The 25,734-nt window shown below is 36.3% G+C and overlaps 1 protein-coding gene across 2 annotated transcripts in view; it reads left to right on the top strand.

Annotated features, from left to right (window-relative positions):
* HMGA2 (high mobility group AT-hook 2) overlaps positions 1-23,033 on the top strand; it is a 196,400-nt gene extending 173,367 nt beyond the window's left edge. The window contains exons 1-2 of one of the 2 annotated variants that reach the window (XR_012476185.1): positions 942-7,496; positions 20,068-23,033. Coding sequence is in view for 1 of the 2 variants with exons in the window: in XM_074226212.1 (XP_074082313.1) it covers positions 20,068-20,115 (48 nt within the window). In the remaining variant the exon portion in view is untranslated. Of the gene's footprint in view, positions 1-941; positions 7,497-20,067 lie in introns of those variants that run through there. The other variant, XM_074226212.1, reaches the window with a different exon arrangement.
* Positions 23,034-25,734: the final 2,701 nt, after the last annotated feature.

Here is a 25,734-nt window from a genome sequence, read left to right as displayed (position 1 = left end):
CCTTGTTTCACCCCTGATCTTACTGGGAATGCCTCTAGCCATTCCCCATTGTATATAATACTTGTGGATGGTTTCAGATAGATACTGTTCATTATTCTAAGGAACAGTTCATTTATTCCTACACTCTCTAGTGTTTTTAGTAGGAATGGGGGTGCTGTATCTTGTCAAAACCTTTTTTAAGCATCTATTGATTAATCATATAATTTCTGATAGTATAATTCCTAATATTGAACCAACCCTGCATTCCTGGGATAAATCCTACTTGGTCAAAATGTATTATCCTAGTGATAACTTGTTGTAATTGTTCTGCTAAGATTTTATTTAAGAGTTTTGCATCTATATTCATTAGGGAAATAAATCTATAATTTTCTTTCTTGTTTTTACTCTTCCTGGTTTAGGTATCAGCACCATATTGGTGTCATAGAGTTAGGCAAAGTTCTATCTTCCCCTGTTTTTCCAAAGAGTTTGTATAGAATTGGAACAAATTATTCCCTAAATGTTTGGTAGAATTCACTTGTGAATCCACTAGACCCTGGAGATTTTTTCTTAGGGGGTTCAATGATGGCTTGTTGAATTTCTTTTTCTTAGATAGGGTTGTTTAGGTATTTAATCTCCTCTTCATTTAACCTGGGCAACTTATATTTTTGTAAATATTTGTCCATTTCACTTAGATTTTCAAATTTATTGCCATAGAATTGGGCAAAAAAATTCCAAATTATTACTTCAATTTCCTCCTCACTGGTGGTGAGCTCACCTTTTTTCATTTGTGATACTATCAATTTGGTTTTCTTCTTTTTAATCAAATTGATCAGAGGTTTATCAGTTTTATTGGGTTTTTTTTCAATAAACCAACTCTTGGCCTTATTTATTAGTTAAATAAATTTTTTGCTTTCAATTTTATTCATTTCTTTAATATTTAGAATTTCTAATTTGGTATTTAATTGGGAGTTTTTAATTTGTTCTTTAATTTTTTTAGTTGCATATTTAGTTGATTCCCTCTTTCTCTAATTTATTCATGTAAGCATTTGAAGATATATCCCCTGAGAGCCACTTTGAGTAAATCCCATAGGTTGTTTCATTATTGTCATTATCTAGGATTAAATAATTAATTCTTTCTATAATTGGTTGTTTGAGCCACTCATTCTTTAAAATGAGGTTATTCCATTTTCAGTTAGTTCTATATCTCCCTGGCCCAATATTGCATATGATTTTTATTGCATTGTGATCTGAGAAAGATGTATTCACTATTTCTGCCTTTCTGCAATTTACTATTAGGTTTTTCTGCTCTAGTACATGGTCAATTTTTTTTAGGTTTTTGCTAGGCAATGGGGTTAAGTGGCTTGCCCAAGGCCACACAGCTAGGTAATTATTAAGTGTCTAAGGGTGGATTTCAACCCAGGTACTCCTGACTCCAGTGCTGGTGCTCTATCCACTATGCCACCTAGCTGCCCATGGTCAATTTTTGTATAAGTGCCATGTACTGCAGAGAAAAAGGTATATTCCTTTCTATCCCCATTCAACTTCCTCCATCAGTCTATCATATCTAGGTTTTCTAAGACTCTATTTTCCTCCTTAACTTCTTTTTTGTTTATTTTATGATTCAATTTATCTAAATCTGGGAGTGGGAGGTTAAGGTCTCCCACTAGTAGAATTTTGCTGTCTGTGTCTTCCTGTAGTTCTTTTCAGCTTCTCCTCTAAGACTCTGGATGCTGTCCCATTGGGTGTACTTTATTATCTATGGTACCTTTGAGGAGTATATAGTTTCCTTCCTTATCTCTTTTAACACTATTTTTGCAGCTGCTTTGTCTGAGATAATGATTGCTTACCCCTGCTTTTTTCACTTCAGCTGAAGCAAAATATATTTTGCTCCAACCTTTTATCTTTACTCTATATGTATCTCTCTGCTTCAAATGAATTTCTTATAAGCAGTATATTGTAGGATTCTGGTTTTTAATCCACTCTGCTATCCGCTTACATTTTAAGGGTGAATTCATCCTATTCACATTCAAAGTTATAATTACTCTTTATTGCCCTCCATTCTATCTTCCCTCTATTTGTATTCCCCCCCCCTTTTTTCCCCTTTATCCATATTCCCCAGTATTTTGTTTCTGAATACCACCCCCTTTGGTGTGTTTGCCCTCCTATATCCACCCCCTCCCATTTCTTTCCCCTTTCCCTTTTTTCCTTTTCCCTTCCTTTCCTTCTATTAGTTCCCCTTTTTCTCCCCCTCCTTGTCTTCATCAACCCCTCCCCTTTTCCCCTTTTAATACTTGAAAGGTAAAACGTTTTTTAAGTGTGTGTGTGTGTGTAAGTTAACTTTAAGCCAAGTCTGATGAGAGGAAGAGTCAGATGTTTCTCATCTCCTCCCTTCTTCCCCTCTATTACCATAGGTATTTTTTTACCTCTTTATGTAATGAGATTTGCCCCCATTCAATCCCCTCCCTCCTCCCATCTCCTTCCTGTCTCCCTTTTTAAGGAGGAAGTGTTTTTAAATCATTCTATCTAAGTCATAGAAAATCCAGAGTATCCATCACTTCTGGCTAAGTATATTCTCTCCAATAGAGTTACATTTTTTTTAAATATTTTTTTTAGGTTTTGCAAGGAATGGGGTTAAGTGGCTTGCCCAAGGCCACACAGCTAGGTAATTATTAAGTGTCTGAGACAGAATTTGAACCCAGGTATTCATGAATCCAGGGCCAGTGCTTTATCCACTGTGCCACCTAGCCATCCTTACAGTTATGATTCTTGAGACTACTTAAAGTGTTTCTCCCAAGTAGGGATATAGTCAGTTTCATCCCACTGGGTAGAAGTCTCATGGATAAGTCAATGAGTGGTCATTATTTCTAGCTAAGTATACTCTGTCTGACAGAGTTACAGTTCTTAAGAGTTATGAGACTTTTTTTCCCCATGCTGGGATATAGCCAGTTTCATCTTATTGGATAGCAGTTTTTTTTTTCTTTACCCCCTTTTTTTTACCTTTTCATGTGTCTCGTGAACCTCCTGTTTGATGTCCGCATTTTCTATTTAGCTCTGGTTTTTTTCATCAGGAATTGTTGGGTCTTCTATTTTGTTAAATGCCCATCTTTTCCCCTGAAAGAGAAGACTCAGCTTTGCCAGATAATGAATTTTTGGCTGCTTCCAAGCTCCCTTACTCTTCAGAATATCTCATTCCAGGACCTTTGATCCTTTAATGTTGATCCAACCAAGTCCTGTGTAATCCTTACTGTGGCTCCTTGGTATCTAAATTGTTTCTTTCTGGCTGCTTGCAGGATTTTCTCTTTTATCTAATAGTTCTGGAATTTGGCCACAACATTCCTTGGTGTTTTCATTTTAGGATCTCTTTCTGGAGGCGAGTGATGTATTCTTTCAATAACTATTTTGCCCTCTGGTTTCATGATATCAGGGCAATTTTCCATCACTCAATCTTGTAATATCAAGTCTGGGCATTGTTTTTCCTCTTCAATGTTTTCAGGAAGACCTATAATTCTTAGGTCATCCCTGCTCAATCTATTCTCGAGGTCAGTGGTTTTGCTGATGAGGTATTTTACATTTTCTTCTATTTTTTTCTGTTTTTTAGTTTTGTTTAATAGGCTCTTGCTGACTCATGAAGTTATTAGTTTCCACAGACTCCATTTTTTTTTAAGAGAAGAGTTTTCTTCATTTAACTAAACTCCTTCCTTGTTTCTTCAAGGAAGTCTTTTTGTGTTGGAGACCAGATCATATTTTCATCTGAGTTAAGGTCTTTTCCTTCCAAGAATTTTTCTATGAACCCTCCTTTTCATTGACCTTTCTTCATTTTACTAAGACCTTGAGTTGGAGAGGGGCTGGTTCACAGAGGCTTGGTGTTGGGATTCCTAGAGGCTTTACTCACTGAGTGAAATATCTCCAGCTGGCCAGTAGGGGGTACTAGAGGTTTTGGTCACTGAGTATAATATCTCCAGATAGCCAGTAGGGCATGCTGGTTGCTTTCTCTGGAGTGTCTGTGACCTTGATTGAGGCCCTCTCCCTTGGCCTGGAGGGAGTTACTGAAGCTGTTAAACACTTTTGTCTTTGATCAATAGTGGACTATACCCTGGGGTGAGGTGATCACTCTCCCTATTGTCAGCTGAGGTGGTTCTGCTGTTGGGCCTTAGCCTGGGGCTGAGGCAATCTGTAATTGTGTTTGTTCTGGGAAGAGGCTTCAGGTGAAATGGAGGTGTGGACTCTGAGTTCCTCCTGACCAGAGGATCCCAGGGATGATGTCTGCAGTTCTCCTGCAACCGGAACTCACCCACTAGCCCTGCCAGCAAGCTCCAGGAGTTCAGCACCAACACCAATGCCTCTGCTCCCTAGTTGACCCAAGCCCCCGTGGTCAATCAGGCTGTAGCCCCGCTGCTGATCAAGGTGATCTGGTTCTTGGACCCTCAGGCTCCTGGGCTCCAGCCCTGCTGCTAATCAGGCTAATCCACTCGATAATGTAGGCTCCCAGGCTCCCCTGGTCTGTGATCCTGGCAGAGTCTTCCCTCTGTGGCTGGACTCACCCACGATTGTGGAAGACAAATCCTGAGGTAGATGTTCTTTCTACTGGCTTTTTTTTCTGGGTTTTGTTGATCAGATTTCTGTTAAGAGGTTTGTTTCATATCATATATTGGGGGAAGATCAGGAGATTTTAGAACTGTGCCTGTCTTCTCTCTGCCATCTTGGCCAGAAGTCAGAAATTAACATTTTTAAAAATCACATACAATTGAGAAAAATGTAATTTAATTTAAAAATGAACAATGGCATAGTGTATAACCTTTTAAAATACATCTTATAATTCTAATCATTAAAGTTATACTGTGTTGAAGAATCAGATTCTCCCAATTCCCCTCATTCTGAGATAATGCTTTTTTGAAAAATAACAATGATGCAATTTTTTTTAGAAAAGACTGCAAAGGAAAATCTAATTTGTTTAAGTAATTGAATGAAATGTTTAATTAAAGTGTTAATTGCAGCTTCTGTTACATATCTCTAAACCTCCATTCTCTTATCTATAAAATGGGACCAACATATATACCGCACATCTCAGAAGACTGTTGGAAGGATCAAGTACTTTGTAAAACTTAAAATATCATAGAAATGTTAGCAGTTATCACCACAATTATCTTCAAAGTTCACAGAATAAATCACTATTATTTTGCCCCCAGTCCTAAATATATGTGAGAAAATTGATTTTATTATCTGAAAATAGATATTGAAGATAGAGTTAAATTTTGGAACAAGCAGTAAACTTGGAATTGTGACTTCAAGATTCCATGCCTACTTAACCTATTCCTTCTTTCACAGATATGAAATTACTCAGTGAAAATGATTTTTCATTTGATCCTTTTTTGTTGAAAGGTTGGGGGGGAAAGGCTGAGAAGTATAGATATCAGAGCAGATTTAGAGCTTGGCATTTATTGAGAGTCTGTGACATGAGACTCTTCAGCACTTGAGCAATACACTGGATAGGGTGCTGATCTTAGAATCAGGAATACTCCATGAATTGAAATACAGCCTCATTCACTTACTAGCTGTATGTGGCCCTGGGCAAGTCACTTCACCCTGTTAAACTCAGTTCCTCATCTGCAAAATGAGCTGGAGATGAAATGGCAAACCACTTCATTATCCTTGCCAAGAAAATCCCAAATGGAGTCACAAAGAGTCAGACACAACTGGAAAAATGATTCAATGTGACATAGTTAGACCTAAAATAAGTGTTTAATGAAATTTGCCCTTGGAAAATTTCGACCCAGTTGCCTATAGAGAAATACACTCCTAAGAAAATACTTGAGAACTTCCACTGAACTTGAGAAAGAACAGCATGAAAAAGTAATAATGATTGCTGTGTTACATTTGTTTCACACTTTATTGTTTCCAAAGTATCTTTATCTCATTTGATCCTTCCCAACAACCCTCTAACATAATTGGAACAGAAATTTCTATTCTTATTCTTGAGCAAGCTAAGATCTATATGGATAAGTGACCTAAGAGACCCCATTTAGTTGACGATAAAACCAGGTCTTCTGATTTCCAGTCTATAAGACTTCCCACAACCCCAATCTACCCAGCCTCTCTTCCATTTTAATGGAAGTCTTCCTGAGTAATGAAGGTTGGGCTGGTAAATGGGAGAAGACACTCCAGGCAAATGGCATGTCATTTATCAAAGGCACTGAGGTAGGAAGAAATGATATGTGGTAGAGGGCAAACAGATTAGCCTGAATGGAACAAATATTCTTAATCAAAAAGTAAGAAGGAATGAGATCAGAGAATAGGAAGTGAATTACACTTTCAAGAGGACTGATAAGTTATCCCAGGAACAAAGGATGAACATAGCTGGCCTTCACTGGTCAATCTGCTTCTTTTGCATTTTTCTTATACTACCAAATTGACCTTTAAAGGAGAAGAGTTGAGATTTAGAATTAACAGCAAGAACACGCGTTCATGTGGGTTTCCTAATCTATGCTGTCGAAGCAAATAGTGATAAATTAGATAAACATGGGGACTACATGGAAGTTCATGGAAGATCATGTAAATCTTAGATGACAGTCAGAAGAATCTCTTCCTTTTCCATCTGTTTCTTTCAAAATATTCTTACAGATGACTTTTCCATGTGGCAGTCTGGATTAAGTTAGAATCATATCCTTTCTTCATCAGTAGGGCTTTGAGGGGTTATGGTTAAGTAATGTTATGTAAAAATTTTACTACAATGAGAGAAGGGATACAGTTTAAAGAAAGGCGTTCAGGGAGAAGAAGAGTCCCAGGTTTTTAGCTTATTCTGCTGGACTAATTCTGTAATCTTATCTCTGGTCTGTAGTTTACTTTCCCTGTATATAAAGAGGAGATAATGGAACCTTTCTCTTTTTCCTTCACAAAGATGTAAGAAGTAATAAATGAATTTATATAAATTTCATTTAGTGTTAATATATTCAAATCTATTCCTGACTGCTGAGCTTCCAGATTATAGATATAGAAATGTTAGGAATGATCACCACCACCAGCCTCAAAGTTCTCAGAATAAATCATTTCTATTTTTGCCTATTTTTGCCTCCAATCCTAAATATATGTGAGATAAATTGGTTTTATTATTTGAAAATATTGGAGATTTACTCTCAAATACCATACATTAATATTTTCACTGATTTTTAAATGAAAAATTATATTTAAATTGCAAGGGGAAATAGCAAGAATTTTGCTCTTGTATTCTGTGAGGGTAAGGCAGTCTAAATAGCATGCCGTGTAAATGTCACATATATTCAGGGCAACAAAGACACCATTGTAAGAGAGCATAATGTCATCAAATGATCTCCAAGGATGCCATAGTAACATCCATTGTGAGATGATAAATTCAGAATTTATGTTAGTCTCAAAAACTTGTGCATTTGAGTGTTTATGTGAATCATCGTAAGAAATAAGAGATGAATCTGAAATGAGGGAACCTCCCCTGAGAGAGCTTGCATTTACAAAGTAAACCAAATATAACTCAGAGCAAATGATCAGTGAGTTTCCTTAGTCTTAAAATTAATATTCTTAAAACTCTGAAATGGAAAGTCTCAGCATAACTGTCCTTTTAGACTATGATTTCACAAACTACTGGGGGAGGGGGAGTTCTACCTTTGTGCTCATACTATATTCTGATTTAAAGTGATAAAATCAGCAAAAGAAAAATACAAATGAGACCATTTCCTAGCTATCTAGCAATTTGAAGCAGCTGTATCCTTACTCATAACTTAAGTATTACAACATGAACTTAAGAGAAAGGAAATATGGGCATTTTGTTTAACACCATGAAAATTATCAGGGTGTCATTGTGTGTGTGTGTGTGTGTGTGTGTGTGTGTGTGTGTGTGTGTGGTAAAGCTAGATCTATTCTCATTGAGTTAACAAAGGAATCAGTGTGAGTTGAAAGAAGACTTAGAAAAAGGCTGTTTTATCAATCCTTCAAATTGTTGTTCATTCATGTCTTCTCCTTGGGCTTTAAGCCAATGGGACTGCCTATATGGTGGTTAAAATATTGTTTTCCCTCCATTCTCCTGAAAAAGATTTTTTACACCCTTAAATAGGAACCTTTCCTCACCACACTTCTCCCATTTGCTTAATGTTCTTGGAAAGTAGTACCCTTGAATGGGTGCATTGAGAACTTGTGTTCATCTATCTCTTCCTTCGAAGTACCTAGAATCAAAGGCACAGAGGCCAGGGGGCAGAGGAGTCTGTTTAGACATAAACTGTTTTATCTTGCAAGAAATATATCCTGAGAATGGTGAAGGCACCTTTGCAAAGGCACCTCAGTCAGAGTTGGTTTATCATACTTCCCTCCCACTTCCATTAAAAACAGAGAAAAAAAAAACCTTACATAGCAAATGTTGAATGTTTTTACAGAGATTTCAAGGGCGGTTGTAGGGATGTTTATATTTCAGACAACCTAAACATTGTTTGGAACAAAATTAGAGATTTCATTTAGAGTAACAGCAAGTTGATGAATTGCAGCCCGCATCTTGTTCAAAAAAAAGGCAATTTTCTGTGGGCTTTTAGTCTAGACATACAAAGAGTAGAAAAGAAGAGAGAAGAAAAAGCATTCTTATTCTAACACTCATCTTTTACGTCGTACTTCAGCCAGTGGAGTAAATAGTTCATAATAAATCAGATTTACAAATAGCCAGTCATCTATTCTTTCTCAGGGAGAGTAATGATTTATACCAGGCCAGTGTAATAATGAATTCTTTCAGGTTGCTGAAACATTTCTGTGGGTTGGTAAACTTTTGGTGCCAACTTGCTTTTTAAGAGGCACCAAGGGCCTTCTTGTGTTGTATAAGAAACCAAGTTTTGCTTCCCTCTCACATCTCTTAGATCATGGGGAACTAGAATAAGTTGAAATAATACTCTAACAGGAATATAGGTTGACTCTAATGCTGAAGGCAAAAGACTTCAAAAGCAGAACAATACATTAAAAGAAAGAAAAGTGATGGTAGGAGGGAATATGTGAAATAGAAATACACAGAAAGACCATACAAGAAGAGCTGAAAACAAGGGAAGAATGAAGCAATCTAAATAATTATTAGCTGTTAATACTAGTCCTATAAACAGATGAAGCAATTAGTTAGCAGTTACATTAAAAAGAACATTGGCAAGAATAGAAAGTCAACTGGTTCTTGGCAGAGAATGCCTTGTTATTCCAATGACATAACTTCTAAACAGAAGTGAAAACATATTGCTCAGTTTAAGGATGTTTATAGACCCCAAGTAGGTCAAAGAACAGGGTGTCTGGGGTTGACCTTGTTTGTGCTAGAGGGTGGAGAGTTTTTGTTGTTGTGGTGGTGGTAGTCATGATTGTTTTTAGCTCCAAAATGGTATTTCCACTTCTGCTTTTTCCTCAAGACTTTATTGTAAGATGAATGGAGGAAGGGATTAACTTGGGGGTAATGAAAACATTCAAGTTTAACAGAGACCAACTTCCAATTTATGAGTGATAACTTCTTAAGTGTGGAGGAAAGGCCCCTTGTTAAGCTAAAAAATAAACAAGCAGTGACCTCTCCTTACCTCTCACATCCATGCTTTGGATGTTTGGCACCTCCATTTGGATACAGCTTGAATGCCAACCACCTGTCATATGCAATCAGTAAGTAAACTTACCAGAAGCTTGGAACTGCCAAATTTTTTGGCCAGAATTGAATATGGAATAAACAGTAACCAATTTCAAAGTCAAGCCTCATAAGAAATTCTAAAAGCCTAAATAAAAATATAGGTTCCTCTGCCTAAAAACACTCATTGTATATTAGGTATATTTGCAAGTGTCAGTAGTACTTTTTCATGACTCTAATCAAAAATGGCTCAAGATGTTTTTAAAAAACAGAGAAAATGTGAAATGTTTCAAATCGCTAATAAGAGAAATGTACATTAAAGCAACTATTAAGTTTAATTGTGCATAAGATTGGCAAAGATGCCAAAAAAAAAGAAAAAGTGAGAGGATTCACTGATGGTATAAATGTGGATAGCTCCCCAAAGCCTAGAGAATAATTTGGAACTGTATCACCAAATTGTGCATCCTCTTAGATGCAGCAATACCATTAATAGATATATTCCTCAAAAGCGATCAAAGAAAGAAGGAAAGGACCCACATGTCCAAAAAATATTCATAGCATTTCTTTTTTGTACTGGAAACTAGGAGAATGAGTGAGTGTGTCAGTTAATGGCTAACAAATTATTGTAAAACACAATAGAATATTACTGTACCATGAGAAATAAAAAATAGAACTAGTTCAGAGAAATTTGGGAGGACTTACATGAAGTGAAAGAGTGAACTGAAAAGAACCAATAGAACAAATTATAATTTAAGAAAAACAACTGTGACCAACTCATCAATGAAGTGACCAATCACAATTTGAGAGACTGGGGGAGCGAGGAATTTTGAAGGAAGAAGATCTTAGTGATGGTGATACCAAAAAGAAAAAAGAAAATTCAGAATTTTCAAAATGTATAAAACACAAAAGAAAGGGATACAAACAAGCAGGATAGTTTTATAACTAATATATTGAATTATTACACACTTTTAAAAATTGTATATGAAGAGATTTGCAGTTCTATATAGTGCTCATTTTTTATTCTTTTTACATAGAACTATTCATATTAATCAAGTTGACCATTTTTTTTTAATTTTAAGGAAGGGTGGCTAGGTGGTACAGTGGATAAAGCACCGGCCCTGGAGTCAGGAGTACCTGGATTCAAATCCGGTCTCAGACACTTAATAATTACCTAGCTGTGTGGCCTTGGGCAAGCCACTTAACCCTACTTGCCTTGTAAAAAAAACAAAACCTAAAAAAAGAAGAAAAGAAAGAAGAAGAAATTTTAAGGAGAAAAAAATGAAGAACTAAGTGAGAGAGTAGAAATAAGTACCTTATTGCAATTTGAAATATATTGAAAATTGATGGAAACAAATGTTTTGTTTTTCATTGTTTCCCTAAATAAATATGTAAAGAATTTATTCAACCACTAAAGTCACCTTTGATCTCATTAAAAATTATTTTTAACTAAATCAAATCCCAAATTGTCTTGCAGAAGAATAAGAACATTGAATAACTTTTCACTATTCTTTGAAGCAAGACCTTGAAGGATTTTTCTTCTAAATGATTACCTAGTGGTGGTGCTCGTGTATCTGATTCTTTGTGACATCATTTGGGTTTTTCTTGACAAAGATACTGGAGTGGTTTGCTATTACTTTCTCCAGTTTATTTTAGAGATGAGGAAAATGAGGCAGAGTTAAGTGACTTGCCGAGGATCACCAAGCTGGTAAGTGTCTAAAATTAGATTTGAAGTCAGGTCTTCCTGACTTCAGGCCTGGTACTCTATCCACAATACCATTTTAATTAGTAATCTACCTATCTAATGGGTATGACCCTTCTCTATGATATAACTAGTTTTCTATGTGATTCATTACTATAAGCCACTATTTGTTGATTGATATATCAGGATTAGAACTAGCATGAAAACTTAACCAAAGGCAATTTTGGCCTAGAGAAGAGCTGACATTTGTATTGTTAGTCTAGTATCAATCAGTTGCCAAAACAGAAAGATTAGATGTGCCTTCTTTCTTTCAAAGGAATTTTAATATGTAATAGGAATATCAGCAATTTAAGTGAATTTAAAATAAACTCAAGTTATCTGAGAGACAGCATGGTAGTGGAGAGAAACAAGCCAGGAAGGCTTGGAGTTACTATCTGAGAGACAACATGGTTTAGTGGAGAGAAACAAGCCAGAAAGGCTTGGGGTTACCTCCTACCTCTGAATATACTTGCAAATCACTCATCATTTCAGTAGTCTAGGAAACTCTTTAAGACTATAAATTTCAATGTTCCTTACCTTTTAGCAACTGATAAAAGGAGTTTCTTTATCCATGAGTTCCTTCCATCAATAAAATTATAGCTTCTGTCCCTATCAAATTATTTCTAAAATATGATCAAAATGGCTACCTACTTTTTATTGTGAGCCCTCCATATTTGTCCATAGACTCTCTCTATTTTAGGTAAAGACACCTAGAATGCAGAAATTATTTGAACCACTATTGTGATTTCATTGATACAAGAAATCATCTGTGAGGATACTCTATCTATCAGGACAATTCAAGATCAGTTTTGCCTCTGAAAGTCTTATAAATTACTGAGAGGTTAAGGAACTTTCCTAGGATCACACATGTGTCAGAGACTAAACTTGAAATTTCTAATTGAATCTTCACAACATCCTTGGTAGGTAGGTGCTGTTATTATACCCATTTTACAATTGAGGAAACTGAGACAGACAAATGATTTCCCCAGAGTCACCTAGCTAATAATTTGTTTTGGTTGGATTTGAACTCAGATCATCCTGACTCTAAGCCCATTGGTTCTATTCAACAAGATGGATATCTTTGGGGCTATGTTCCTCAATGGAACCTTGAGATTTGTCCTTTTTTTTTTTTTTAGTTTAGGTCATGTGTAAAAAAAAGTGAGCTACAAAAATAAAAAAAAACTATTCTATCTTAAGACTATCCAAAAAATTTGTTTCATCACCAGGAATCCTTGGGCCTGTCAGATTATATAGTTTATGTATGTTACATTTCAAAGGGTGGGGAGAAGGAGGAAAAATGCCATGAAGTTTTTCTAGTTGGGGTAAATAATCACTTTCCATAAATTATTAGCATCAGAATTTTCATTCAATACAGGTCTCCTAGGGGCAGCTAGGTGGTGCAGTGGATAAAGCACAGGCCCTGGAGTCAAGGGTACCTGGGTTCAAATCTGGTCTCAGACACTTAATAATTACCTAGCTGTGTGGCCTTGGGCAAGCCACTTAACCGCATTTGCCTTGCAAAAACCTAAATAAATAAGTAAATAGATAGATAGATAGATAGATAGATAGATAGATAGATAGATAGATAGATAGATATAGATAGATAAATAAATAAATACAACAAAAACAAAACAAATACAGGTCTCCTGACCCCCAATCCAACACTTTCTATTCTATATTCCTGAGGGAAGGAAAACCAGTTTCCAGAATCTTCATAGAACATGTTATTGTACTTTATATTTAGGGGATTTTCCCCCCTTCTGGATATTATATAAACAAAAGCACAGTCAGAGAAGTGAAGACAATAAATTCATAACCACAGTAATAAAAATGCTATAGTGCAATTTGGCGGCACTTCTTCCTCTTCCAAAATCATCTCCTATATTATTTGCTCTTCTCAATTATTCCTTGAATCATTAGCTATAAGTCACATTTTCTGCATAAAGATAAAGAAGACTAAGTGATTTATCTAAGCTTACTCAACTAGTTAATGAAAGATCCAGGGCTAGTACTCACCTCCCCTGCTCTCCAAACTCAATTTTCTTTCCATGAGATATAAGCCCAAGAAGAGAGAACATAATATAGTCAGCAAGGATTCTTAACTTGGATTTCATGAAGTAGATAGATGGATAGATAGATGATAGATAGATAGATAGATAGATAGATAGATAGATAATTGTTTTTAATACAGGTGGTTTTCTTTATAATGTTTTGGGTTTCATCTTATGCATTCTGGTAAGTGATCAGTAAGTTTCAGTAGACTATTGATGGCACTGTAAAATGGAAAGGGCATTGGATGTAGAGTCTTATTATGCTCAAATTCAAATTTTTTTCTTCACTCCTTATGTGATATTTTCAGTCACCTCAGTGTTCTGGGATTCATTTTTTCTCATGTATAATGGGGTCTAAGGTCCCTTTCAGCTCTAAATCAATGATCCCATGATGTACATCCCATTATGTATTTCCTTTTGCAGATTATTCTAAAAATATAGTTTTTACCTCCAAGTTGGGAATGTTTCCCAAAGGAACTTTGAGATTTGTACATTTTTTGTTTAGCCATAAGTATAAAATAAAAGTGGGATATAAAAAAGGAAAATCTTGACTATTCCCCCCATCAAAAAAAATGGTTTCATCCCTAGCATTTCCACCAGGAATCCTTGTGCCTGTCAAATTATATAGTTGATGTATGCTCCATTTCAAAAGGGGAGGGGGAAGTGCCATAAAGTTTTTCTAGTTGGAGGAAATAATCACTTTACATTAAGTTAAACAGCCCCAATCCATTTTAAATTAAAATATCTGACAGAAGAGCAAGAAAGCTCAGCTTAGTTGGTCATGTGAGTCTCTGAGCAAAGAAACCTGAAAATTTAGTTCCCCGTCAGAACTGCTGAGAGAAGGGCCCTTGATTCCCATTCTGAGGGTATTGCTTGGAGATATTCAAGAAGTTGAAAAACTCTTAAATGCGTCATCCTAAATCCTTAAGGAGTTGAACATATTAGGATGACAAAAAGAGTATGTCATTAAACCACAACTACCCTTTCTGGATTACCAGGTATTTGTAGATTTATTGGCAAGATGGCTTAAATTATAGATGTATTTTTAGCCGGCAGCATTACATAATAAAAGAGCAGCAGAATTCTTTACAGTTAAAAAAAAATAGAGGCTTATTAAGGCTGACACGGACTTCTGTGATTTTGCATTCCTTGATCTGCCCAAAGAGGTACTCCATGGTTACACAATCAATAAAGTTTGAAGGGGTGAGCATTTCCATTTCCCCATTAGGTTTAGGAATTGGGACAGCCTCCCTCTCACTACAGACCCGCTGTTTAGTCTGAATCTGAAAATTAAACCCAGAACTTGAGCTCTCAAACATTAAATACTACATTTCTTGCCAGCTCACAACCTCACCAGTGTCTGTGTGGTAAGGTCTATGACTAAACTCTCCAGATATTTTTAAAAGCATTTTAGAACTCCATCAAGCATTTGTGTGAGAGTGTGTGTGTGTGTGTGTGTGTGTGTGTGTTTGTGTTTTAATCACTTAGTTGAATTGTACCATAAGGTACACCACATCCATTCTCCTGGACCAAATCAAAAGGACAGTGATAGTTCCAAAATATGTTTCTGATTCTTTTTGGAATTTTCCAAGCTCAGTTCAGAGCCAGGGTATTCTGAGTGAGTGATGGTAGAACCACATTTGGGAAATGTCTTCCTTTCATGAGCAAAAAGGAGAATCAGGCAAAGATGGGTGCAGTTTACTAATAATCATAAAAAATAAAGCTTTCCCATTTGGCTTCCCCCTCTTCTTCTCTTTCCTCTGTTTCCTGCCAGAAAACATGCTTGTTACACTCCTCAGAGGGCAGCCTCCGTTTTCTTTCTGAGGTAGCTATGTGAATGGCTGTGAGCTGTTCAGTGTTCAGAGGGGCCTTAGTGACTGGTGCTCATAAAAATGTCACTGTGCACTTCCCCTTTGAAAGGCCCTTTTATCTTACCTTCCTGAAACCCCTTTCCAATGGGTTAGCACGCTTGGCCAGGAAGCTGTAGCTATGCCTTCCCACATAGCTAGGCCGTAATGAGGTGTGTTCAGCTCTTGGCTACAAGTTTCAATCTCTTTCTTATTACTTCAAAGCTTTTGTTGGAGGTCTGAACAATCTTGCGATCTCATTGGTGATAGGTTTTTAACTTGAACTTTAAAAAAAGTTTTTAAATTATTCCAATGCTCATAAAAAGTCTGTCTGCTAACTAGTAGCAGGATTCACAAAGAAGTAAATAAAGAACATAATTCTAGGTTTTCATGCACAGGTGTGCATCAAAAAAAAAAAAAAAAACTTGTGCCATTTTTGGAAACCAATCTTAGCACTTTCTTCACTTTGGCCCTTACCCTGGTCACTTCTCACAATTTCTGCTTTGATGTATTCATTTTGGCTTAAGAAGGATTCCGGTTACTCAAGCTCTTGAGAACACTGTGTTGGAACTGGGTTGTCACAAACAGAGCATCCTTATCTCCTCCATTAGATTGTAAGCTCCTTGAGGGGAGGGATTGTCTTTGCCCTCTTTTTGTATCCTTAGCACTTGTTTCAATGCCTGCCCCATTGTAGACACTTTACAAATATTTATTTAATTTAATTGAGAGTGAGGTCACTTGGATTTTCAAAATTGCCTCAGTTTTCTCATCTGTAAAATAAGCTGGAAAAGGAAATGGCAAGCTACTCCACTATCTAAAGTCACAGTCAGATACAGCAGAAAAATTATTAAACAACAGCAACAAAGCAACAGATTGATCGTGTCTGAAATTCTGTGTCTCAGTCTGCACTTCTTTTCCATCTTCTTTCTACCAAGAAATGAAAATCAAGAGTTATCATTAATTGTCTGTGATGATAGGGTCAGAGTTTTTAGAATCTGTTGAGTCAAAACCTCTCATTTGACTGATAAGGAAATGAGGACAAAAGAAGTTAATTAGCTTGCCCAAGGTCACATCTAGAAATCCATATCCAACATTTCATCCATTATACCCACTAGAGTTATGTGTAACTGGTGATGGGATTGATCATAATTCTTGGGTTTTTCAAAGTTATTGTTTATATTCAAATTTTTCTACTGTTCTGCTCAAAAGTTTCCCTAAATATCTCTTTTTTTCATTTCTAATATCCCAATATTCTAATCCATTAATATATCATAAATTATTGGGCCATTCCCTATTATTGATTAATGAACTTATATAAAGCAACTACTTTGTGTCACATGTGGCACTTTGGTAAGATCTGGGAGTACAAGGAGAGACCCACAGTCCCGGCCCTCAATGAGATCCCAGTCTAAACAGGAAGACAATACACAAGCAAATATATGCAAATAGTCTTTAGACAGGAGAAACTGAAAATAATCATCAGTGAGAAGACACTAAAATTAAGGAGTGTGGAGAAAATTTCAGGTAGAACTGAAGATATAAGCAGAAACTTGAAAGAAGCCAGTTAACAGGTGCTCACTTGTTTCCATGTTCTTTGCAACAATAGAGCTGTTAGAAATATAAATTTGATACATGTGAATACCTTCCCTCTTTTGGCTATATTTTTGGTTATTGGGATTGCTGAGTCAAAGGACACACACTTCCAAGATAAATTATGTTCATAGTTTAACCAAAAGTGATTTCATATGGTTGTCTTTTTATATTCAATTTTTCTCCTTTCTCATTTTCACTAAATATGAAAGATGTGAGATGGAATTTTGATAATAGAAACATGTATTAATCACCTTTTTGAAAAGTACTTGTTGATGTTCAATTATTTCAATTCTTCATGACCCCATTTTCTTGGCAAAGATACTAGAGTAGTTTACCATTTTCTTCTCCAGCTTATTTTACAGATGAGGAAACTAAGGCAAACAGGGTTAAGTGATTTAGCTAGGGTCACACAGTTAGTGTCTGAAACCAGTTTTGAACTCAGGAATATGAGTCTTCCTGATCCAGGCCTAGCGCTCTATCCATTGCATAGCACAACATATATGTTATTCTATTTGTTCTAACAACAATGTAAAATAAATGTTAAGTATACATGTTTTATAGATGAGGGTGAGAATGGAGACTTAGAATGGTTAAATGACTTGTCCAGAGTCGCCCTGCTAATAAAGTATCTATGAGGGAATTTGAGCTTGGGTTTTCAAATTCAAAGTTGTATCTACTGTGTCACAGCTGATTTTAGAGGGTTTTTCCCTCTTACAACATTTTATGACTGTTGATTGCTTGTCTTTCTTCACTTATTAGGAAATGTCTCTCAGTATTATATTTACTTTGAATTCTATAATAATGTAGAAAAACCAAACAAATTATCTAACCTACTTGAGCTCCATTAATGTATCAGGATCTGGCAACAGAGATAGCTAAGTGGCACAGTATCCAAGGACTCTAAAGTGAGACTTCAAATCCTTCCTCAGATCCTTTCTAGCTGCATGCACCTAGAGGATTCATTTAATCTGTTTCCCCAATTTCTTCATTTGGAAAATAATAGCTACCTCACAGAATGGTTTGTGAGATAAAATGTAAAATACTTTGTGAAAATCAAAACATAAAAGAAAATCTAGTTGGTAGTAGTAGTAGTAGTAGTAGTAGTAGTAGTAGTAGTAGTAATAACCATTGTCATCAGTGAGTCTGGTTCAAATCTCAACTCTGCTGCTTACTATCTGTGTGATCCTGACTTTTTCTTTTTGGATCTCAAGTTCTACATCAAGAGAGGGCTTGGAGTAGATAATCTGAAAAAAATTCCTTATAATTCTAAGTCTATGATCCTGTGAAAAGAAATAAAGTTCACCCAACTTTAAAAAAAAAAGTAACCATCACAATGGTTCAATATAGTCACTTAAATCCACATCCCTTGGTCACAATGAGAAGTGAGTCATTACCAAAATGAAGCTAGTTTCTGTTGGAAAGGTTACTAACTTCCTGGATTTTAAATTTTAAGTGAAAAGACAAGGTCAGAAGGCAGTTGACCCTTGACTTCTTTTTTTCTTCTCTCCGTGTCTTTGATCACGCTACATCTCCCTTTGTGGTTGGTCCTCCAGAAAGTTGAATCCCAGGGTCATGGCCTGTTGCCTCGTCAAGAGGTCTAAACCTACCAGCTTAAATATTGGAGGCCCATAGTTTAGCAGGAAGGTCTTTTACTTCATGCTTTCCACATTTCCCACCTAACCCACAGCAGACTAAACAAAACCAGTGTTAAATCTCATGGCTAGATGCTGCTATGGTTATATTTTTTAAGCTGTCATCCATTCATTTGTGTGTGTATGTTTATTCCTTGGATTAACAGATTTTTTTTTTCAGCATTTTGGGGGGAAACCTTTTGAAAAAGAATTGTAGTAAGCAGTTGCCTCTGATTAAAGCCAAGGGGAGTGAGTGTGTGTGTGTGTGTGTGTGTGGAGAGAGAATATGAATATATGTGCATGGATGTGTGTGTGTGTTTTCTTTCCACGTGGCCACTCTTATGCAGTGGTGTCACACATGGTAGCATTTAGGAGCCCCTTCACAGCTGAAGTGTTTCAAACACTAATGAATGGAAGTTTGGTCATATAATGCAGACAAGCTTTAAGGCATGCTTTACTGAATGGTGTACTGTAGTGGCCTGGGAAAGGAAGAGAGTTATAAATTGTGTCAGTTAGCCACCCAGACAAAATGAAGCCATGTGGAAAATCAAATCTATTAAAGTATGAAGACTGTTATAAGCTGTTTTAAGCCGGCCATTCTTAAAGGGTCTCAGTTAGCTATAGGGATAAATGTTTACCTAGTCTTTCTAGGTTTTGTTCACATGCCATCTTAGGAGATGATGGGCCGCATTTGAAAAAAATCAACTTCTTGCTAACAACCTTTTTTTTTTTATCAGAAATGTTTATTGTCTCCCATTTACCACCCATGTCCTGAAAGGTACTGCAAATTTATTAAATAAGCAAAGGAAAGAGGGTTGCCTAGTGAAAGGGTTGGAGGGCATAGGGAGCAGGGAGGTCTGCTGAAGGCCCCCACCAGCTCTAAAGACATAGACAGGGGGAGGAACGCACAGACTCAACATTAAAAATATTCCCAGCAATCCATAATCAAGACAGAATAAATTCATGCTTCCAGGATAATCCACCCATTGATGGTACATTTCTATGTATGGCCTAATGTCTAGGAGTCTGAGTAGTCACATAGACCTTTGGTCATCATTTTTTTTTAAGTTACAGAAAATTTTTCACTTTCTTTGTTCTTTAAAAAAATTCCTATTCACAGAGACATTTTTTCTTCCCCCCCTCATTGATTCTTTAATAAACAAAAAGGCAGGTATACATTTGAAGAGGGGGGGGGAAAGTTAACACTACTACTAACATTTGAAAGATAAAGTTCTCTCCCTGCCTCCTTCACTTTTTTTTCTTGTTTTTTGACCCGTAACATCAAATTTGAGCAATCCTGATAGAGATGCATTTGTTTCTTTTTCCTTGCTCACCGGTGAAGAAACAGACCTCATTCTGACATTCTTTGGCCTGAAAACAATTACCTTTTCTGCCTGTCACTATGTCAAATGTTAAGTCAACAATGGTTAATGACTTCTATGGGAAAAAACAACACCTTGATTCTTCAACTACTTGTTTAAGAAACATTGGAAGTGGGAGGTGCTTGCCAGTTAGCCTCATCTTTCTTGGAAGCCAACAGAAATTCATGAGTTCCATTATAAAAAAGTCACCTCTCACTTTACTTACAAGGCCCATCATGGGGAGTAATGATTGTTCTTTTCCTATGTTTCAGGAAGAGACTGAAGAGACATCCTCACAAGAATCTGCAGAGGACGATTAGGAGACCACACCATTCCATTTCTACCTCATCAGCAGTTGGGTCTTTTGAAGGGAGAAGACACTGCCGTGACCACTTAGTTTTCTATTGCCATGGTCTTTTCCACTTTTGCCTGGGGGAAAAAAATCACATAACCTTAAAAAGGACTTTATTAATCACCTTCTTTGTAATCCCTTCACAGTCCCAGGTTTAGTGAAAAACTGCTGTAACACAGGGGGACACAGATTAACGATGCAACTTTTAATTACTGTTTTCTGTTTTCTTAACCTACTAATAGTTTGTTGAGCTGCTAAGAAAGGGTGAATGGGTCAGAAAAATCTTTGAATCAGGTTTAGTCATTCACTGCACTGCATATAAACAAAAAACTTGTAATATTAATTATAATGGGCATTCATACAGGAAAGGCTTGGTGTGAAACACGTTATAGGCCTCAGACACCACCGACAACCCACTCCTATCTTAGTCAACTCCCTGTTTAGAACACCAAAGATAAGGGATAGATGCTACTCTTTTTTTAATTATCTTGTAGACTTTTACTTGATTTTTTCACTTGCTCTTATTTCAAGAAAGATTTAAAGGCTGATTTGTCATTTCTCTCAACTCGTAAACCAGAAGAGGTTACACTCATTTTGCAGAAGGGAAGTAAGGCAAATCTATGTTGCCAAATTGTATATTTATGGATAAACCGAACATATCAGTAGATGCAATGAACACACTCAATAGTACTCATCTTCAGGAAAACACTCATCTGGGTAGAACTGACTCTTTCTATAGGTAAATTCCATTTAGAAATCAGTAACCATTGTCCTGAAAGCATCTGTAGATGGTAATCAAGTAAAATGACCATCTTTTTTTTAAAAAAAAAATTAAATAAAGGTACTTCTGGATTAATGACATCAAATAACATCAAGCATGGGGGAAGGGATAAATTTTAAATTGAAGGGAGGTATGCCACAGTCATCCTCCTGGTGATGAAAAATTCAAAGGATTAATATCTCTCTTCATTATGTATTGATTTAAATGTTTAAAAAAACACAAAAAAAACAAAAAAAAGAATACCATGTACCTCAAAGTGGGGTTTTGTATTAATTCCAATGATGCCTTTTGACATAGGATGGTTGACTGGTATTTTACCTCAATTTCAGTGCTCCCATCTTTTCATTCAAACTGCACTTTTAGCAACAGATGCAATATATTCCCCACTATTCAATGCTACCTCTGATTTTTACAATTACTATTACAGCCTGATAAATACTTGCTGCTATACACAAAAAATGCAGGAAAAAAAATCCTTTGGGTAAATGATTTTGGATCTCTTCATTTTCTCCTCATATCTGCCTCACCACTTAATTACAGTTAAAGAAGCAATCTCTTTAGTGTGTTTCAGCATGACATGTATTTTGCTTTTCATTTTCCCCCAATTTTAAATGTACTTATTTCTATTCTCTGCTAGATTTCTATGTAATGTACTGTTAACTTGAATATATTTTTGTACTGAATTGCTCCTAGGTTTTGTAAGGATAATTTTCTTCAATGACACTACATAACAAAAACAAACACAAAACAAAAGAAAAATTTAACTGTACTGTTTGAATTTACTGTCCAAGTTTGTACCTCAAATGAATTGTTTAAAGAAACGGACTAATGGATTGACAAAGACCTACCTCCAGATATTAAATGGAATGATCATGTTAACTTTCAGCATTCGTTCTGCCATGTTTGAAACAGTTAGAACTGCAACTAATCCCTAATCAGAATTATTTTTGTAAAAGAATTTTGATAGAAAAGAACACATTTTTAAATTACTTTTTCACTAAAAAAAAAACCCTTCAAAGAAACTTGAAGCTTTGTAGGTAGGAAGCAGTGAGCTTGGCTTTTGCATAATGCAATCATAAAAACATGTTTTAAAATTGTAGATTGTAAGAAAATGCTTGACAAGTATTTTCATATATTTTACACAAATGTGATTTTTTTTGTAATATGTTTCAACCAGATTTATTTTAAATGCTTCCTATGTAGAGTTTTTAATGCCTCTTTCTCCTAGTCAGTATGTCTTTTTTTTTTTAACATTGTATAATGAACTGGGCCAGGAGGTAGTTTCTCATGAAGGCTTAAATCAGTATGACTTTTTAGTATTACAGTCAAATGAAACTGCAGAAGAAAAATTAAAAACACTCCTTTTTTACTTCACTGAGCTCATTTGAAGGTTCACATACTTTTTCAGACTGGCAGAGAGCTCATTGTTGTAAACCATGCCCCACCCTCAAAAAGTTGACGGGAAAATTAAAATTGGGCATGTTAATATTGATTGAGCATTTGACAAATGGAAACAACTAGTGATTCTTTGAAGATATATAAAAAGTCATTTTTCATTAAAGTCTTTGGTATGTTACATTTTTAGAAACCTCAGTGGTCAATGCATGTCGGTCAGATTCTGAGCACCGAGGGATTTACAGCTCTGATGAAGTTTGTCTTTTATTTTCTATATATTGTACAATCAAAACACATTACTACCTCTTAGGGCCTACTATACCTCATTTTTCAGACTGAAAAAAATGCTTGTGGCCATCGGAACAGTGAGAGCATCATAAAATTTTTTATATATATAGTTTATTTTTGTGGGAGATAAATTTTATAGGACTGTTCTTCACTTTCGTTGGTCACTGCTAGGTAAGACTGGACATTTAGCTTTTCGACCATTTCTGCAAAATAGGTATGTTTGCAGAAGAAAAGTATCAAGACGTTTAACTGCAGTTTACTTTTTCTCTGTTTCTTGAGTGTCTTCTAACTTTTTTTGCTTTGTTCTTCATATAGAGTTGCTGTCTATGATTGTACCTTGAACTGCTTGCTTGTTGAAAAAAATGTTCCTTTAATGGATTATCACATTCTGTTCAGCACAATAAACATCATAACCTCTGTGATCCCCAGGTTGTTTGGCTCCTACATTTTGTCACAGCTCCATTAAATGGGTAATAAAGTTGACTAAAGAGACAAGTGGTAACATTCAAGTCATTTTGCACTCCGGGTTTGGGAGAGTTGGCCATTGTAACATAACAATCTGTGGTGCCGAGGGAACGGTTTCTGCCCTTCAGGGATTGGGTGAGGAGGAAAGAATGCCTAAGGAAAGGCACATCAGGAGATGAGATCCTGGTCATGGATGATGTGATGTGAAAGAGCAAGGTTGAATTGAGAGGCTTAGACCAACATAGTACTCTAAGTCCAGTCCATGGGGTATAGCTCTCCTCCCCCCCAAGCCACAGTCTTGTCACCTTACTTGCAATGTTCTCATATCTTCCTCCCTCTTCTCCCTGCCTCACATTCCACTTTGACCCCTGAAAACAGTAATCACTTTTTACAATTCTCTTCATGAAAAGAAGAAATCAATTGATAGCCCTTGGTGGGAGTGGGGCTTCCTACCAAAACACATCTCCCTCCATCTGCTTCTGTTCCTCTATTACAATATGAGTTCCTTAAGACCAGGATGGACATGTTGATTCAGTTTTTATAACCCTTACTTAAAGAAAGCCTTGGCATATAGTAAGTTCTCAATGAGGCTCATTTCATTTAGTTTTAACATGTATTTTGGGCATACACTTTTAAAGGAAGGAATGGAAATGTTCTCAGAAGAGTGTAAGTTCTTTTCATAAAAAAAAAAATTACAAAATAAATAGAGGACTAGTTCTAGAGTCAGGAGGACCAGAGTTTAAATCCAACCTCAGATACTAGCTGTATGATCCCGGGCAAGTCACTTAACTCCTCTTTGCCTCAGTTTCCTCATCTGTGAAAGAGGAATAATAGCACTTCCCTCCCAGAATTGTGAGAATCAAATGAAAAGATCATAAAGTGCAGAAAGTCTCTGCCCTCTTAAGAGTTTACATTCTATTGTTAGAAGTATATTGTGATTCAGTTTTGTTCAACTCTCCATAACTCCATTTGGGGTTTTTGACAAAGACACTGAAGTGGTTTGCTATTTCCTTATCCCCAACATTTTACAGATGAGGAAACTGAGGTAAACAGGATGAAGCAACTTGACCAGGGGCCGCACAGCCAGTGAGTTTCTGAAGTCAGATATGATCTCAGAAACATTAAGTCTTCCTAACTCTAGACTCAGAACCCTAACACAAATAAATAGATATAATATTAATATAGTTTAAAGTAATTACTGTGTATCACCATCAAGTCCCAAGCAAGGTCTGTGAGGGAGCATCATGTTAAAGATGGGTGGAAGCATGGGGCGGCTAAGTGGTGCAGTGGATAGAGCACCAGCCCTGGAGTCAGGAGGACCTGAGTTCAAATCTGGCCTCAGACATTTAATAATTACCTAGCTGCGTGGCTTTGGGCATGCCACTTAACCTCATTTGCCTTGCAAAAACCTAATAAAAAAGATGGGTGGAAGTTAAATATTTTACTGTATAAGATGCAAGAAAGGAGCAAGCTCTTTCCAGGTAGGGGGACAGATTGGGCAAAGGCAGGAAAGTGGGAGATGGAATGCATTGTACTTCAAGGATCTATTATTTTATTTAAGTGGACACTTCAACATCATAGATTGTAACTCATTCATAAAAAGTTATATAATATATACACTCTAATAGTTGATATTTAATGGTTATGGTATAAAAATTCATCATTCTTTAAGAAGAAACCCTCCCCGCCCAAAACAAATCTAAGCTTGCCTGGACAGATCTTGATATGATTACCATATATGTTATATCTAGGTCTACCCTTAAAAACCTCCCAGTTTGATGGGGCCTTCCAATCAATAAGTTAACAATCAACAAGGATTTGTTAAGTCAGATATTGTCTAGTTTGGCAGCTAGATAGTAAAGTAGATAGAGTTACTGGTTTGGAATCAGGAGGATTCATCTTCCTGAGTTCAAATTTAGCTCAGAAACTTATTAACGAGGTAACCCTAAACCAGTCACTTTACTTTGTTGCCTAGGTTTCCTCATTTATAAAATAAGCTGCAGAAGGAAGTGGCAAACCACTCCAGTATCTCTGACAAGAAAAATCCAAATGGGGTCCTTAATAGTTGAATACAACTTAAAAATTATTCAACTGAATTGTGCTAGGCCCTGAAGGTATAAGGGGCTATCACCAGTCATCTTGCCCTTTGTCTTGCCACTGGACTCTGGATGACACTAGAGGAGAAAGTGAGGGTGAAGGCTTTGCCCAGCACTGCCTCACTTAAGTCCAATTCATGAAGAACTAAATCCTCATAATGGTATCAGTCCTCAACAAGAAGGAAGCACAAACAAGAGTCAAAAACTGAAAAAATCCCTATTCTCAATGAATTTATAATCTATGCTAACATTAATTTTTCACTGAGATAATTTTGAAGAGCCAAGTGTCACCTCCATGCCACTGGGAGTGGCATTTTGGTGGAACCTTAATCAGAATTATTCCCACAAATAAAATACTTTAGAGTTGATTAGTCAACTCAAGGCAATACTGTGAAGTAATATGTTATCTTCATTTTACATGTGAAAAACTGAAGCTGAAAAAAGTCTGGTTGAAATGACATAGTAAATGAAAGAGTCAGCATTCAAACTACAGTTATGTGACATCAAATCCAGTACTTTTCCCATAGTTTCTCTCTAGATGAGGAATTCTTAATCTTTTTCT

This window comes from Macrotis lagotis, chromosome 2, assembly GCF_037893015.1.
Source record: "Macrotis lagotis isolate mMagLag1 chromosome 2, bilby.v1.9.chrom.fasta, whole genome shotgun sequence".
Classification (NCBI taxonomy): Eukaryota; Metazoa; Chordata; class Mammalia; order Peramelemorphia; family Peramelidae; genus Macrotis; species Macrotis lagotis.
This window is presented reverse-complemented; position numbering and strand designations above follow the sequence as displayed.